Source organism: Cuculus canorus, chromosome 8 (genome assembly GCF_017976375.1).
Source record: "Cuculus canorus isolate bCucCan1 chromosome 8, bCucCan1.pri, whole genome shotgun sequence".
In the NCBI taxonomy this organism is placed as follows: domain Eukaryota; kingdom Metazoa; phylum Chordata; class Aves; order Cuculiformes; family Cuculidae; genus Cuculus; species Cuculus canorus.
In genome coordinates, this window is record NC_071408.1 from 14,097,048 (window position 1) to 14,114,104 (window position 17,057).

The 17,057-nt window shown below is 39.8% G+C and overlaps 1 protein-coding gene across 5 annotated transcripts in view; it reads left to right on the forward strand.

Moving 5' to 3' along the window:
- The window catches only part of PLPPR5 (phospholipid phosphatase related 5), a 110,218-nt gene that overhangs the window by 33,002 nt on the left and 60,159 nt on the right, over positions 1-17,057 (forward strand). For 4 of the 5 annotated variants that reach the window (XM_054072376.1, XM_054072378.1, XM_054072379.1 and 1 more), the window contains 2 exons: positions 12,948-13,080; positions 15,328-15,578. In XM_054072376.1, coding sequence (XP_053928351.1) covers positions 12,948-13,080; positions 15,328-15,578 — 384 coding nt within the window. Of the gene's footprint in view, positions 1-12,687; positions 12,859-12,947; positions 13,081-15,327; positions 15,579-17,057 lie in introns of those variants that run through there. The other variant, XM_054072377.1, reaches the window with a different exon arrangement.

A 17,057-nucleotide genomic window follows, 5' to 3' on the forward strand; every position in this document is an offset into this window, starting at 1 on the left:
AGTTGATTGTGATTTGTTGTGTGATAAGAAGTAGAGGAAAATGATAAAGCAGAGACTGTTTCTTTAAAAAACTCCATATGTTTACAAATGGGTGTATGTACAGTGTGCTGCCGGAAAATAGTCATATTTACATGGTTGGTTTGTACCCATAGTTTAGTTCACATTGATTTTCACCTTGAATGTCAATGGCAAAAAAATAATGCCTGAAATAATTGGTTCACCACATGAGAATACCTGAAAAGGTTATCGTATCACCAAACATGTGAAAGCACTTTTCAACACAGCATACTTGGACTTCTCTTTGTAAAAATAATTTAAGTTACCGAAATAATGACAGATTACATCCAGCACTAATTAACAACACAATATATCTTCATACATTTACATAACAATTATGTATTTATCTGATAAGCCTTTGTTATCTTCACAGAGAAGACCAAATGCCAGCTCTAATACAGTCTGCCTTTTGAAGATAGCCAGTGTCAAAGCTTCACAAGATCGAAATTTTTTAAATAGGCTCATTCATCCTTAAAGCACTTGTTCTCCCCACTTGAGCTTTTTTGAAGATATTTGATAAAACCAGCAACATGTTTACTATTATTTTACAGTTCTGTGTAAAGGAGGTGGTCCTTGTTAAGGTAAACCATTAGTCCCTGTTTCACCAGCGGAAAGAATTACAGTCACATATTGAAGAAGAGTAGCTGGCCTTACTTTGGCCTATTGACTTTGCAATTAGTTTTCAGAATACCATTGCATGCCCAAGAGAGCCGTTTTTATGCTCTGCTGTCTTCACAGCAAAGTATACAATCTCCCCTCTGTCTTGTAGGCATTTCCTGTACTAGGAATTTTTTTGCTGAAATTTCCCACTCCTACTGCTCCTTTTTCAGCTCATTGGATGCTGTGCTAATGAGGGTACTTCGGACTTCCTCTTAATTCAAGCACTGCATTGTGTAAACTCCTAAACAGGGTCAGACAACATAGTGTTGCCAGCTGCACATCTGCAGCCATCTGGATTTGTGGCAGGAGCAGTAAAATAGACATTATGTAGTAGAGTTGAAAGAGTGACAGGAGGGGTGTGAATCATATTTGCAAAAAACCGTAAAGTAAATGCCCCATATTTGATCAACAGGATATACAGGGTCAGTATTGAACTGATCTTTCTACATTTGTACATATCAAATAAAGACAAATAGGATATGCTACTGCTATGTAATGTTCTGTGAAAAGGCTTGCTGGCTAAATTCATTGTTAAGAAATGAGGTAAGTAATTACTGAAGCTTCTGATGCTCATGAAAGGTTCTTTGCTCCCACTTCTGTGCCTTTATTAAGATTCTGTTTCTAATAAACATCACTTCAGTGTATTAATTTATTATAATAACATTCTTAAGGAGAAAAAATTGCACACTGAAATTACAGCTTTCCAGTCTGAGAAAAGACGTGCAGGTGAATGGTCAGAGATTGTTTTGTGTGTGGGCTGACTAGTTGTTTGTGGAATATCTGGAAGAGGGACATCTGATCTCCTGTTATTTCTGATCTTTTCTTACTGTCCAGCATCTCTAGTGACCATTTTGGTAGTAACATCATGGGTCTACCTCAAATCAGTGAAGCTTCAGAAGTTATTGGTCGAGCTATGGTTTTAATTCCCTGTAGCTGTGTTACTGAAGTGTGAATACAAGTTGAAGTTTCTGCTTCTCCTTTGAAAGCTTTTATTTGGTCATTTTTTTCCTGGCTTTCACAGGCACTAGAAATGGGAATTAAAACTGTCAGGGTTTTTTACTCGGCAGTTCTACTGCTGGTTTTATGCTGAATGTACGTGTTGCACACAAGTAACCCCAATGCGAGGCAGCTCCAAATAAAGTCATAGCTCTAGAGTGGATGCTTACCATGCAGTGGCTCTTAAAGTGCTTTTAACTCTTTTTTTTTTTTTTTTAATGGCACCTAAAGCCTTTGCAGTAGTGCTCACAATGTGAAGACTGAGAAGTATTACATAAGAGGAATGACTTTAAGGTAATATGTTTAGGAGTGGACATTACAACTTTGGACTTCTATTTCTGATTTATCTGACCTGTTAAATGTCTTTCCCAAATATTTAGTACTATTTCCCTGTAGAGTTGATGTGGCTTCCTAGTTTTGTGTTATTTTCTTCTTGGGATGGCATTCATAGCTTTGGATAAAGCTTTGCTCTTAGTCTAGAGTGCCATAGGTTCTCAAGACTAATCCAGCTCCTGTTGAATCTAGTGGAGAATCTCTGATTTCATTTGGAAAAAATAGTTTGTATTTGGTGGGTTGGCAATGTATTCTGCAGCCTAAGAATTGTGAAGGTAGAGATGCTTATACTGAGGCCATTATAATATGAGTGGAGCTAGTTATGTGCTTTCAAAGAAGGCCATTTTATTGTGAAGATGATTTTTAATGAAGAAATGTAGATTTTTTTAAGTGAGCTGCCTACTTAAATTTATCTTTGTGAATCAAATACTAATTGACAGTAACAAATGTAAGTGAAAAACATTTATGTGTGTATGTTTTGCAAACACACATATTTTGTGTCTTGCTACAAAAATCCAGAAAACAATTTTCTGTGGAATCTTGCAGGTATTAATCATACGTGCAGCCTGCTTTTCTCATAGTTGTATTAAAATACAGAGTAGTTACACTGCCACATTGTTTGGTCCTTCAATTTCAGTTGATGATGGTATTTCAGTGAAAGTAGCTTTCCTTGAACTGATCCCAGGAATAATGTAATGTGAAATGTGGCTGGCCTTGAGTAGAAGGGAGATAGAAGGCAATGTGAAAATCAGGAAATTCACATATTCTCCTTCCTCTGAGCCTCTGAGAACAGTTGGCTCCAGTCATATGCTGACTGTAAAACCACTACTTTGTGACCAGAATCTTTAAGAGGTGCCTTTTATGTGATCAGTTTTTATTCAAACAGGGATGAAAGACTGTTTATGTTGAATTTTGCAATTGAATCTTCATCCTGGGTAGAAAACTGCAGTTGCGTAGATCACCTAAGGTTTACAGCGTAAAGTAACATAGCAGTGGGAAATGATCGTTGAATCGAGTATCATAAGCATTGGTATTGTGCTTATCAAGGGATAATGTTTTCAACACGTGCAGAAGGGCTGAGAAACCAATATCCCCCAACAGACAGAACAAAGTACTGTTTTCTTGGACAGGCGAGAAACAAAGGAGTTTACCAAGGCCAGGCCATAAGGAACCACAGATTTTTTTCACATGTATCACTTGAAGTCCAATAGAAGACTTCCTTGATACAGCTGTGTGCAGAGCTGAACGTGCTGTATGGAATTCATCTTCCAATGGGGAAGATATATTATAGGGCTTTGAACATTTTGGTTTTCTTTTGCAAATATTGTGCTGTTTCAAAGGTTGAAGCTAAGCACCTGAAAAAAGAGAAATTTTGATGTAAAGTTCCCTTTCAGAGTTCCCAATGAAATAACTATGTGACAACAACCTTTTCCACGTATCTCTTGGAGATCAGGAGACTCAGGTTAGTTGATCTCTGGTCATATTACAATTCATCTGCCTAACAAGGTGCGTTTGTGGAGTGAAGTGTGGAGCTTAGAAACGGCATAATGGCGTTCTTGATTTTGTAAAAACAAAATGACAACAACTTCAAACCTGTATGAATTCCCTATTATTAGAACTTTGTCAGAAATATTCCAGCCTGAAGCAACTTTTACCTTCTGAAATATGAACTGATGCTTTTAGAAGGCAGATTTGAATTCTTTTCTCTTTCCCTTCATCATTTTCCAATCAAAATTACTACCTTTTTTAGATGTTGTTTTACCAAAAATAGGGGGCTTTTAGGAAAAATCACCATGAAGGGCCAAACTCTATGAAATAAAGGAGCTCTTAGAAAAATAAACTATCATAAAAGCCCCAAACTCTCAAATACTCAGGAGCCTCTAGCAAAAATCATCATAAAGGCCTGGATTCTCAGATACTCGGGAGACTTTAGCAAAAATCATCATAAAGGCCCAGGTTCTGTGAAGTCAAGTTTTACTCAAGTTATTACAGTGAGAAAGAAGACAAACAAATAACAGTGATCAATCACAAGTTAACAGTAACAGCCTGTAAAAGCAATGTGTTTAGTCGTTACTGTAAGAGAGTAAGTACAGTGATTAAGAGAAATAGGTCACCAATTGCTTTAATATCATCCAGATCCACAATCACTGGTGGTGGTGGTGGGGCTTTCTTTTTCTCCAGCGAGGATGTGGAGAAAGGCAATTGGGAAACTACGCAGTTCATCCACCCATGGCTGAGGTTTCCCCACCCTTTGCTGTGAGGGGCTTAGCCGTTATACCATTGAACAAAAAAAAGTTACATCACCCCAAGAATGGGAGTCTGCCTCCAGCTGCTTATTGCCCTTTCTCCTAGAATGTGGCCAGGGTCCCAGGAGAGGTGGAAGCAGCTGGATAGTTCCTATCTTTAAGCTAAGGAGCTGTAGAAACACAACTTTCCCGTCCAGCTCCTCTCTCTTTCACACAGCACAGTTCTAGTGATAATGAAACACTTTTTCACACTCTTAATGTATTAGAAATAGCATAGTACAGCTCTGTTGATGATAGTGATGTGGAAAGCTACAGACTGAACAATACACATAGCAATGGAATACAAATCATCCGTGGGTCATACATATAATTTTAGGCCCGTCGATCATGCCCTGTTATTTCAGATGTTGAGAGTTTTCTCCAGATTAATATTTTTCCTAGCTTTTAGGGGTTATTTTTTAAAGTTGGGAAGGCTTGGTGCCTGGGCAAGAGTTTTCACTGACATCTGTTCTCTACTGCCTCCTGGAATGTGTTCACCAAGAATACTTGTCTCAGTAGTGTGAAACTGTGCCAGCAGTTAGATGATTTCGGAGCCAGATGCTAGACACTTACTTGGCCCCCAGACTGCCATGTTAGCATTACCGAATTTGTTTTCCTAGTGTCCTGGCTATTTCTAATCCCCTGGAGAACTGCAGTGCAGGGCAGCTGGATAATCTTCATCTCACAGCGATGTAAAAGGTTTAGTAGATATGAGTAGGGGATGTAATGCCAAGCACAGTGGGTAAAACAGGCTGAATGCAAAGGAAACGTTCCTGTCAAGACTTGTTCACCCCTTTGCTTCTGTTGCAGAGCATCAAATACGGGGCCCATGGCAGGGGGATTGGAACAACATGATCTTTAAGGTCCCTTCCGACCCAAACTATTCTATGATTCTATTCTAAATGCAACACTTGCTGCCACGTACCAAGACTTGTGCTCTTGCATGCTGTGGTGATGGCACAAGGGCCTTTTCTTAGTTACTGTCAGAATAGCAAGGTCCTCATAACTGTTTCTTAAAATCACCTTTTACGTAACCAAACTCTAGAACTGTGTGCTTCCAGCCCTGGTGAGAGTGCTGCTGTGCAGAGGCTTTGCGTGTTGAGTAGCGCAGGTGTGCTCTAAAGGAGACACCATTTACATGCACAACCAATCACTCAGTTAGGGGGGAAAAAAAGAAAAATAAGGAGGGGATGGGGGAAGGAAACTTTTAGAGATACTGTACTTAAAAATATTTCATTTTTCCTGTCATATGGTAAAGTTATGAATTAAGATAATACAGTGAATGATGAAGTTGTCTACATCTCCCGGGTTTGCTTGAAACTCCCTGTTTTTAAATGCTTGGTGATTACAGTGCCTCTTGCTTTCAAATAGCAATGAAGTCTTCATGAAGTGGGCAACCTTTACCATTGTTACATACTGACTATTTGTACAATGTATTAGAAAGAGCAGTAAAGAACATTTATCCCTCTGAGAAATAATGCTGGTGTTAAGTAGCGTATAGCCATACTCTGCACTACAGAGAAATAAGTGAAGCAGATTATATACCTAATAGTCAAATATTGTCTTATATTACCTTGCTTTTGTTATTTTGTTGTTGCTTGGCTGTGACCAAGTATATACCAAGAACTCCATTAAAATGTTGATATTTTTCTCTAAAAATTGAGAATATATATTTTTAGAACAGAATTTACTGGGGAAAAAAAAAGGCTGAGTATTTTTTTTTCCACATCTTTCTCTGGAAAGTAAATTTTCTTTTCACATCTTTTCTCTAGAGCCTCAGAAGCTGCTATGCAGTATAGGCCTATATGTCCATGCTGTGAACACAAGGGGGAATATTTTGTTTTTAATCAATAGCAGACAGATTTATCTAGAATTTATTTTTTCATTTTCCTTGAAAGTACTGGTCATTTTTTACTATAGAAAATGTACTTCTGTAAAAATCAGCTGATGCATTTGCTGTCAGTTTAAGCAAGCAGGAAGCAATGACTATGAGAAAAAGACCAAGAAAATGGCCTCAAGGGAAAGCTCTGTATAATGAATTTGAAATTGCTGCTGTTGGAAATACTGTGGCTGCTTTTCCTGCCAGGGCTTTCACCTCACACAGAAATTTATCTATGGAGTTTATCTACAGCATCACTAAAGTCTGAGGTTTATGCTACTAGATTTTTCAAACTCTAGATAGAGACCACTGTGCTCTGTGGTATATTGATGGCATTTTTAGAGGGGAAATAGGGCAGAAATAGAACATGGTCTTGCTAAGAGTTAAGATAATGAGATAAAACCAGGATCAACAGAGTCTTTGGAAGCCATATTTTCAAAAGGAATCTACTCCACACTTTTGAAGTGGGAGTAAAGTAAATGAATGGGGAAGCCATGCAATTTAAATGATAACAATTAGCCTTGAGATACAGAGATCATCCCCAAGACTTTTAGCTTCAGTTCCTAGCTTCCCTTTCTGCCTGTTAAGAAAATATGAGGAAGCTCATTCTAGAGAGAAAAGCAGAGCTGTGGACTGCCTGGGATGCTCATTCCCCAAAGGGACAATCGCTCGCTACGTTATTTCTTGCAGATGGTCTCACAGAAATGTTGGTTAAGGTTCTAGTCATGCCTAAATTAGACTAATACCATGAATGAAAAGAAGTCAGAAGAGAAATTACAGTGCACAGTACTGTCAACTGTTCTTAAGTTAAGAAGTTTGGAACATGGATGAATATTTAGTAGCCTTCTTAATGCAGTAGCTGCTTTTCAGTGTTACTCATCCATCTGAGCGGTTGCTGTAGCTACAATTTAACCCTGAGAATTGGCAGAGAGGGAATCGTGTATTCTACCACGTTCTCTGGCCCATATGAAACATTTCATGAACATTTGTATACCCTAAAGTAGGTGTTAGCTGGATAGATTTATGAATGTCTACACAGAAATTTCTTTCCTAATCCCAAATAGAGATTATCAACCTCAAATGTTAGGATTTATCTTGTTTAAATACATTAATATAACCTCAGATATCTTGTCATCCAAGTGAATGTTTAATTCTTATTCTAATCCTGTGTCTTTGTAGGAAGTTATGTCATATATGAGAAGGCAGTCTGTAAAATAAACCTCATTAGTATTTGAGGAGTGGAGATTTAAGGTCATTTATTTACACAGGTGCTGGCTGTTGTAAACCGTAGGTGACACTAGGAGAAGTTTGTTTATGGACTCAGTTTACTGGAAAATCAACAAGGTCAGAGCTGTTCTAGCCCTAATACTTGGAATGAGTCAGGTTTGACATTTCAAGTTAAAAAAGAGCTCAGAATTTAGAATCAAGTTAAGAATATGCTGGATGGATGATTTTAGGAAGGACAAATTAGATTTCTAAATTCACATGCAGTGCTAAAACTAGGAACAGCTTGCCTGGATTCAGAAAAATGACTAATACGGGAAGAAAAAGATCTTATTTAGAGGAAGGAATCAGTGTAGGGAATGTGTGTTAAATATTGTAAGTATCCTGTGCAGAAAAGATGGGAAGGGGTGGGAGGGGAGGCTGGGGGGCTGGCAGTAAATATGTCTTTAGTACAAGAACACCATGAAAATCAATCAGCTAACAAATTAATTGGGAACTAAGAATTGAAACAAGAAGTAGTATTAATTTTAGATCTCACCGCTGGCAAACTCTGTTCCTGGCTGTTGGATGGGTTGTCGCATTGCAGACAGGATGCAATTGCCATGGAGATTGTTACAAGAACTTTTCCTGTAATTTAGATTTTGCTTGGTTAGTGTTTCTTTTCCATGCTTCCAGGAAAAAAAAAATACTATTTATGAACTATGTGTTTAATATTAAATATCTTTACATAGGGTGATTTTTTTTATTATTCTTGTTACAGTCTGTATCATGAAGCAGAACTAAGGGCCTTCCCTGTGGTTACATAGTGAAGCTGTAGTAGAACAAGGACCTGACTGCTGCCTGTCAGAGCTTAGGCTGATGCCCATAAGGCAATCATTTGTGTCTTGCTCCTCCTTGTAATGGTTGTGTGTGCTGCATTTTTAGCTAAGGACTATGAAAATTATTTTTATATGTATATATTCTTTAGAATACTGAAAAGCCTGTATTTCACTTCAGGTGAAAATTGTTCTTTTCCCTATACTTTACATGCTGTAGCTGTGTGTCAAAGGTGTTCTCAGCCTTAGGGAAGGATGGCCTCTGCTTTTAACAGCTGTTAAATATCTGTGAGCTAATAATAGTGTTATGAATCATTCTTAAGACATCTGAATGGTGTAACCCTGTTAGAATCATAGAATGGTTTGGGTTAGAAGGGACCTTAAAGATCATCCAGTCCCAACCCCCCTGCCATGGGCAGGGACACCTCCCACAGATCAGGCTGCCCAAGGCCTCATCCAATCTGGCCTTGAACACCTCCAGGGATGGGGCAGCCACAGCTTCCTTGGGCAACCTGTGCCAGTGCCTCAACACCTCCATCATGAAGAATTTCTTCCCAATGTCTAATCTAAATCTTCCTCCTTCCAACTTAAAGCCATTGCCCCTTGTCCTATCATTAGATGCCTTTGTAAAAATTTCCTCCCCAGCTTTCTTGTAGCCTCTTTCAGGTTCTGGAAAGTGTTATAAGGTCTTGCTGGAGCCTTCTCTCAGCCTGCTCTCATAGCAGAGCTTTTCCACTCATCTGATCATCTTTGTAGCCCTCCTCTGGACCTGTTCCAAGCATTCCATATCCTTCTTATATTGGGGATTCCAGAACTGGTCACAATAATCCAGGAGGGCTCTCACGAGAGCAGAGGGGCAGAATCACCTTCCTTGAGCTGCTGGCCACACTTCTCTTGATGCAGCACAGGATATGGTTGGCATCTGGGCTGCGTGGGCACATTGGCAGCTCATATCAAGCTTCTCATCCATGAGTGCCTCCAAGTCTTCCTCCGCAGGGATGCTCTCAACCACATCATCGCCCATCCTGTATTGAAACTGTGGATTGCACCGATCTGGGTGTAGGACCTTGTCCTTGGCCTTATTGAACCTCATGAGTTTCACACAGGCCCACTTCTCCAGCTTGTCCAGGTTCCTCTGGATGACATCCCATCCTTCTGGTGTGACAATTGCACCACTCACCTTGGTGTTATCCACAAACTTGCTGAGGGTACTCTGCCTTTATCGTTGAGGAAGATAGTAAACAGCACTGGTCCCAGTACGGACCCCTGAGGGACACCACTTGTCATGAATCTCCATCTGGACATCGAGTCTTTGACCACTACTCTTTGAGTGAGACCATCCGATCAATTCCTTGTCCACCCATCAAATCCATATCTCTCCAGTTTAGAGAGAAGGATGTTGATAGAAGAAGGTAACAGATACTTCTAATATCCTTGCTTTTTTTCATTGTGAATTATATTTCTATCCCTAGAATAGGGTAGGTGTGTCTAAAAGTTTATGTTGTCAGAGCTTTCAGATTCTCCACTGCAGTTCTCTACTGTCAATTTTGGAATGTTCCAAAAATTTTTTGCCCCAAGACTTAGCCAAAAAGTACACAACTAATTCTGTTACATTAAATGTGATTTGTTGACTGGTTGCCTCTTGCTTATGGGGTGGAAGGGGTAATGGCAATCCTCCTGTGCCAAAGGGAATACAGAAATTTTTCCTTCTTTGAATATACCAGGTATGCAAATCATGGTAAAGAGCAAGAGAGAGATCACCTTCCTGTTCCGCTGCCCTGGAGAGCTGAGTATTGCTGGTGTGCCAGAGAGAAGAAGGGGAAGGAATTGTGCTGGGAAACAGAATCTCTCATGGGACTTAGAGAGATTGAAAAAGATTTTCCTTCCATTTGTGAAACATCAGTAGGCTGATTACTAAGATGAGCAGTGCTTGTGCTGAAGCATGGAGGAAGGAGAACAGCTTTAGCTAAGCTGTCAGTACAGAAAAATACAGAACCTTTATTTATTGCCAAATTCCAGAAGGATTCTATCAAAGTAAAGCCGCAGAAGCATGGAGATGAATGCCTGTTGTGCCCAGTGGCATATCCCAGTCTGAATACTTGCGAGGGTAGAGCAGTAGCCTAGTGTAGCAAAAGTTTTGTCTTTAGCCGAGTTCTGCATCATTCTGACCCTTTCACCTACATACTCACATTAAGATTATTTTTCAACTAAGAACTTCAATGCTCCCCCGCTGTTCTTGAAGGAGACTGTATTCTTCAAGCCAGTCACCACCAAAGAAGGAAAAATTTAACAAGGGAAAATTGTTGCCAGCAGCAAGGACCTTGATGCAGCTGATGAAGACAGATTGCTGGAAGTGAAGATCTTCTTTCCTGTAACTGAATGAGCAATTTTCCCATTTGCTAAATCCAGCTTCTCTACCAACCAAAAGGAAGAACTTGTATTCCTGGATCAGCAGAATCTGCTCAGAGCTGGAGAGTTGAACTTGCTGGCCCACTTTCTCTTTGTGTTCTTGCAAGACGTTGAGTGTTGTATATCAAAGGTGCTTCCCTTGTGCTGGATTCTACTTTTTTCCTCAAGTCTGGAAATCTGCAATAATTTTACTGGAATTTACAGAGTTTGAAAAAAAAAAAAAAACAACCCCCGAAAAATCCAAAAAAAACCCAGTTAAATGCAGAATCTGAGTATGTTTAGGTTGCTTAGTCCTTGGCATTTCATTATTCCAGAGGAAAAAGGGTAGTTACTGTGACTCACTGTAAAAATCTTGGTGTTTCAGTTCCCACCTTTATGAATCATATTAAAACTGTGGGTTTGTTTGTTTTTTCTCATGAGAGCTCTAGGGGTCATTGGGCTCAATTCTCTTTATCATTGTCATAATTTTGATGACCATGAATTCAAGGTTGAGTTACATTTCATATGTGTAACAGTCATTTATTAGTTATAGATGAAGTAATTGACCTCAGTATGCTGAAAATTTGGTTGCATCAAAATAAAGAGAGGATGCTTGTTAGTTCAGGTATTGAAATTTCTGTTTTATCTAAAAATTTCACTAGGATCTGAAGCCAGTCTAAAATAGTAGATGATGACTCTACGACAAACGGAATTTTGCTTTTCACACGCTTGCCACCACTGTTATTTTTGTAATTTGTGCCACATTATTTATAAGAAGTGCTTTCCTCCTCTATGTGTCACCATTTAGCTCAAAGCCATCTGTGTAGATCTACATGTAACTAAGATCATTAATTGCATTCATCCGGTTGACAGCTGTGCTTGTGAACCACCACCTGTGTTTTTTTCATAGAATCATAGAATGGTTTGAGTTGGAAGGGACCGTAAAGATCATCTGATTCCAACCCCCCTGCCATGGGCAGGGACACCTCCCACTAGATGAGGCTGCCCAAGACCCTATCCAACTTGGCCTTGAACACTTCCAGGGATGGGGCATCCACAGCTTCCTGGAAAACCTGTTCAAGTGCCTCAACACGCTAATTGTGAAGAATTTTCTCCTTATGCCTAATCTTTTCTTGTTGTTGTAACCAGTGCTGTGTGTAGAACAGTTCTGACCTATTGTGATATGTGAAAAGGTTCATAGCTTCCTGTTAGGTCAAAGGTTTAGAAAAACCTAGACAATGAATCACATTTGATGGCATTATTTCTTGTATTTGTGTAGTTTGCTGACTTCAGTTTGCAGTTCTTCATTCCTGTTTATCAAAGTGCAGTGTACCTTTCAAGAGGCTTTACTGCTTTTCATGTAGGAGAGTGGAAAAAGGCTTATCTTTAAGTCCCAGGACTACAGTGGTCAATATTGGACTTTTCTGCATTGCTCTTTTTTGATCATACCTGTGCTACCTGCCCTAGAGCTTCAGTATAGTGGGTTTAAATAGATACACCCTTAAGGCTTGGCATTGGCTATTATGTCTCAATACCGTAGATGTCATGAGTAAATTAAAGGTCATATCTTTGAGGAGATATTTTACATCCAAAATCTATATTTTTTGTGGGTCTTTGTGATTTTTTTTTAATTATTTTTTCACCAAACGTAATGTGAATGATCTATCGACATGAGAACTTTATTCATTTTGGTGTGCTGAATGTGAAACAAGCCATGCTTAATGCTCAGATATCAGTGGTGACATTTTGTTCAAGCATGAGGAACAGAGCTAAAGCTGGACTTAATAAAATTACATGGCAAAGATGAATCAAACTCTGTTAAGTACCTCTTAGCAAATGAATCCTCTGATGTGAACAGAACCTCTGTTGTGATTTTTATTTATTTTTTTTTGTAATTTTTTTTTTCCCCTCCTCTACCGTGATCTGAAATTTTGAGCTAACCCTGTGAAGTGCTGAGTGCCAAGGAAAGCTGCTTTAGACCACATCTTGTGCGTTATACGATCTGTTGTTCTTGAACTCATAGCTTCCTTTCTCTTTCCCTTCGTCCTGAAAACTAGGTTATGTTATGTCAATTCCAAGTCCTGGTTATAGAAATTTATTCTCTTTTAATGCAGATGAAGTAAAGCAAGCCATAAGACATATTTCCATCATAAGAAGATTGACATATAGAACTTGGTTCACTCGTTGTCTTTTATACTTGGTTTGGTCTTATTTCATTAAGGTGAGATAGCCACCACTGTAAATATTAGTGTATTTTACTTGCTGTAATCTGATGTGCCATTTCTCTCCCCTTTTTTCTCCTTCCCTAAGATTATCGTTGGAGAAACTGCAGTGTTTTGTCTACAGTTAGCTACAAAGGATTTTGAAAACCAAGAAAAAACAATATTAACTGGAGACTGTTGTTATATAAATCCACTGGTGCGCAGGACCATCAGATTCCTTGGTACGAGCAAAATTAATGCTTTCATTTTCTGAACGGTGAGAGTGATTAATTATGACTTAATCTTGGCTTGGGAAAAGCAGTCAGATAACTATACAACAGTACCTGTGTAGTATTAACTCGACTGCAGTGAGTTCTCTCCTTTTGGGTAGCAAGTGAAGCTTCTTGGAAGTCTGGATAAAAAAGAGTAGTTGCAGGAACAGCAGTAAAAATAGGAAAAATTGGGACCACAAGTGGGAAAAACAAGCAGCAAACCTGAATTACGGTGAAGTGGAGAGATATCCTTGTGCCATATCTATAGCTAATAGTTTTCTTTGGGTTATGGACACATATAGCAGCCAAAGTTGAAGACATTGTGATATGACTGTGTGTTTGAAGCCAAGATGAGTTTGGGTACTTAGCCTGGAGAATGTATGATAGTTTCTAGTAGAAAACTGTACAAAATACATGTTCCACTGAAGTCTCATTTAACTCCCCCTTTGACTTTAGTAGACATGAGATGTCATTTTTTCTGCTTAGTTCATTGTACGTGTGTTTGGAGGGAGAAGTACCACCATTCAAAATGTCTATTGAATATTCATAGATGCTACTTTTTAATATGTGCAGGGATGCCGTAGTGGGCTCAGTCGTGTTGGTTTTTTTCTCACTCATGGTTGTATCTAAGAGAAACATCTGGAGGAATGAAGCCTCGGGCCAGATAATCCTCCTGTGTGCCCCAGTTGCAGGGGGAAGGGAGGAGACGTGCAGCTGTGCCTGTATTTGTAGTGTTTGTGTGACAGCCATGCCTGCCTTCTGAGCCCAGTTGCTCACTGTCACACTGGAGTGGTAAAGGTCATTAAGAATGAGACTGGCTTGCATAGGTCCAGAGGAGGTGGGGAGTGATGATGAAAAGCTCCTCCTTGTCCAATTGCTCTGCATGTAATCAGTGTTTGTGTTTCCTTGGTGGGCCCTCCTTGCTCAAAGTAAAAATAAACTGGGAGGGAGGGAAGAGATGAACAATGATCTCCACACTGTTCTACCAGATGAGGCATTCCCTACCCTTTATGCTCACACAAAGCGATGTAGCCACCCTTACTGGGGCAATTCTCACCCTCAGGGTTTGCTGAAAGAGCTCTTCTGTGCAGCGACTCAGTCAGGCACAATCCACTGCTCACCAGTGTCTAGCTCTTCAGAGTAAATTAACATCAGTGGGGCATTGCTGACCTGGCAGGATCATCGTTGGTCCTTTAGCTTTGCTGAGGAAAAAAACTGACCTTGAGAAATGCACATGTTTCTTTGGGATTGTCTGCTGTGGTATGCATCCGTTAATGTTTTCATGGTGCCCCATGAAGCTGGAATTGCCAGAACTCAGACTATGTTCACAGTAAATTGAAATATAGGAAAGGTAAGGTGATTTGCCTGTGGAAATACGGGAGGAAATCTGTAGCTCAGGTGGAATTTGAACATACACCTGCTGGCTTTGCCTCCCAGACAGGGTGTTATGTTTGCATTTCCTTCCAGAGCTCACTTTCTGCTTCCAAAAGGATAGAAAGGGTCCTTGGAATAGTGGAAAACTGTTTTCTTTTAAGTAATCAAATACATGCATTTCCATTCTGGTGAACGGAATGCTTTATACTTTGCTGATATACCTGCTAAAAAAAACTCCTTAGCATAAGTAGATCTTCAAATATGTAGATCTTCAGCTCACTGTTAATATCGTGATTAATATGCCATGCATAGAGATGCACCCAGTAGAAGGCAGATGAAGGCAACTCAGGCGTTGCAATATTGAATTATTAAGTATTTCAATTTCCTTACAGATGCAAGGGGAAAGGAGTGGTTTGTCCAGTGTGTGTTACAATGACTTTTCAAGTTACTTCTCCATCAGGGCCTGAATTCCTTGGTTCTCAAGCAGATTTACAGGGTGAAGAATTTGCCTTTGTCACTTCTGTTTAGTGAACATGGGCAAAAGTTAGGTACCAGTATAGCTAACTACCCTGAACAGTGGAGATTCATGACTAGGGGCTTAGGAAATCAGGCTTGTACTCCTCTGGAGGATGGAGAGAGATCAGATGTGCAAGTATGTTGCTGCTGTGGTTGTATAGGAAAGTACTATCTCCAACATGAGCCAGCATCTCTAGGGTACAATACACTTGAGGATTTTTCTTGTTCTTAAATGGAAGGAGCTAATGTGTTACTATGCTAAATACTATCATATGTTGCACTGGAGTGAAATTGTCAGGAAATTTAACTCTTTGTTTCCCTTTTTAGGAATTTACGCATTTGGACTGTTCGCTACGGACATCTTTGTAAATGCTGGACAAGTAGTAACAGGGAATCTTGCACCACATTTTCTTGCACTTTGTAAGCCCAACTATACAGCACTTGGATGTAAACAGTATACGCAGTTCATCAGTAGTGTACATGCCTGTACTGGAAATCCAGACCTTATCATGAAAGCCAGAAAGACATTCCCATCCAAAGAAGCAGCACTAAGTGTATATGCAGCTATGTATCTGGCTGTAAGTATATTGTACCATTTAATGACACTGTATTTTTGACAGCAAATAGCTCACACTGTGAGGGGAGGTGGGAGGAATGGGGAGAACACAAAACAACTGCTTGTTGATTTTATATATAAAAACCTGTGACTGTGAGGCCTTTGAGAGTTTGATTCATTGGACATAATTCTGATAATAACAGATGTAGTGATTCTCTGAGGCTTGAAAGCTAAGGCAATGCTGAGAGCAGGCAAGTTGTCCAACAAGGGTTATAGATTTAAGATAACCAGGTTCTTGGTTTACTTTTTCCTGGTTTCCAGAGAATGTGTGAGGAGTCTATGTTGGGTGGTAATGAACAAGGGTATGGCTTGCCTGTGACTGGTAGTGGTTCCTTTCCATATTTTAACCCAGTATAGATTAGTAGAATTGCATATGGCCATATTCTTTGGTGGAGTGAAGCGTATGTGTCTGTCTGCAGGTTTCCCAAGATCTGTGCATGTCTCTAGGTACCAGAATTGGTATTTATAGGTACCTCAGTGCTCATGCAAAGTCAGTTTGGCTCTTAATTTGCAATGAAGTGGGCTACAAGCCAACCCAGCCCTTCTTCCGTCTCTCCTCTCTGATACTGGGAGTGATGAGAAGGGCTGAGATAAAAGCTAATGTTTGCTGCATGGCATCCGAGCTGTTCTAGGGTCTATTGAGGAGTGCGGGGAAGCAGGTGAGAGGCAGAGCCACTAATGAATCTCACTCAAGTAACTTTGTGCAGTATTCCCTGGCTTACTTTGGAGCCTAGTCTTAGGCAGAAGCACATCATCTTAGTAAAGTTGCCCTCGGCACATGCCAATGGGAATCTCTTACCTGACCTGTGCTGATAATCACAGGCCTTTGTAGCCCTTTGGATGGTCCTGGGACTGCCCTCATAGTGTCAGTGGGAAACTGAACCAGCGTGTGTGTCTCTGTGTGTACCTCTGTGGTCATTGCAGGAGTCATCCCTTAAATTCCTTTAGTATTTGGACAGTGGTCTGCCTGGACCTGTGTGTATGAATGTATGTCTGCATATGCACACGTGTGTGAGTGTGTGTTGCTTTTGAGCATATATTTAATAAGCTGACTTTTAATTCCTGACTGATCTGGAAACTGGTACTTGCCAATGTGGCAAAGATCCCAACCCCATCCACAGGCAGTGTGCCAGCTCCGTGCTTCTGAGTATGGTTTTAGAACCAGTTGCCTAAAATCTGCAGTACTGACAGTAACATTTTGTGAAAGTTCCTTGTGAGCAATTTCTGTTTAAGAGATGTGGATCATCAGTTAGTGCAGGCAAGTGTAATCTGCAAATAAGAGATGAGCAATAAAATTCTGTTCTAACGTAAGGCAAGTGTAAGATTCCTGATAGTGTTGTCTTTATTTGGGGAGATGTCTAAGGCGTTGCTTCACTGAAACATACCTCTAAATTTGGCACAAGCTGTTTTAGAAAATATTCAGCATTCTTTGTTTTAATTG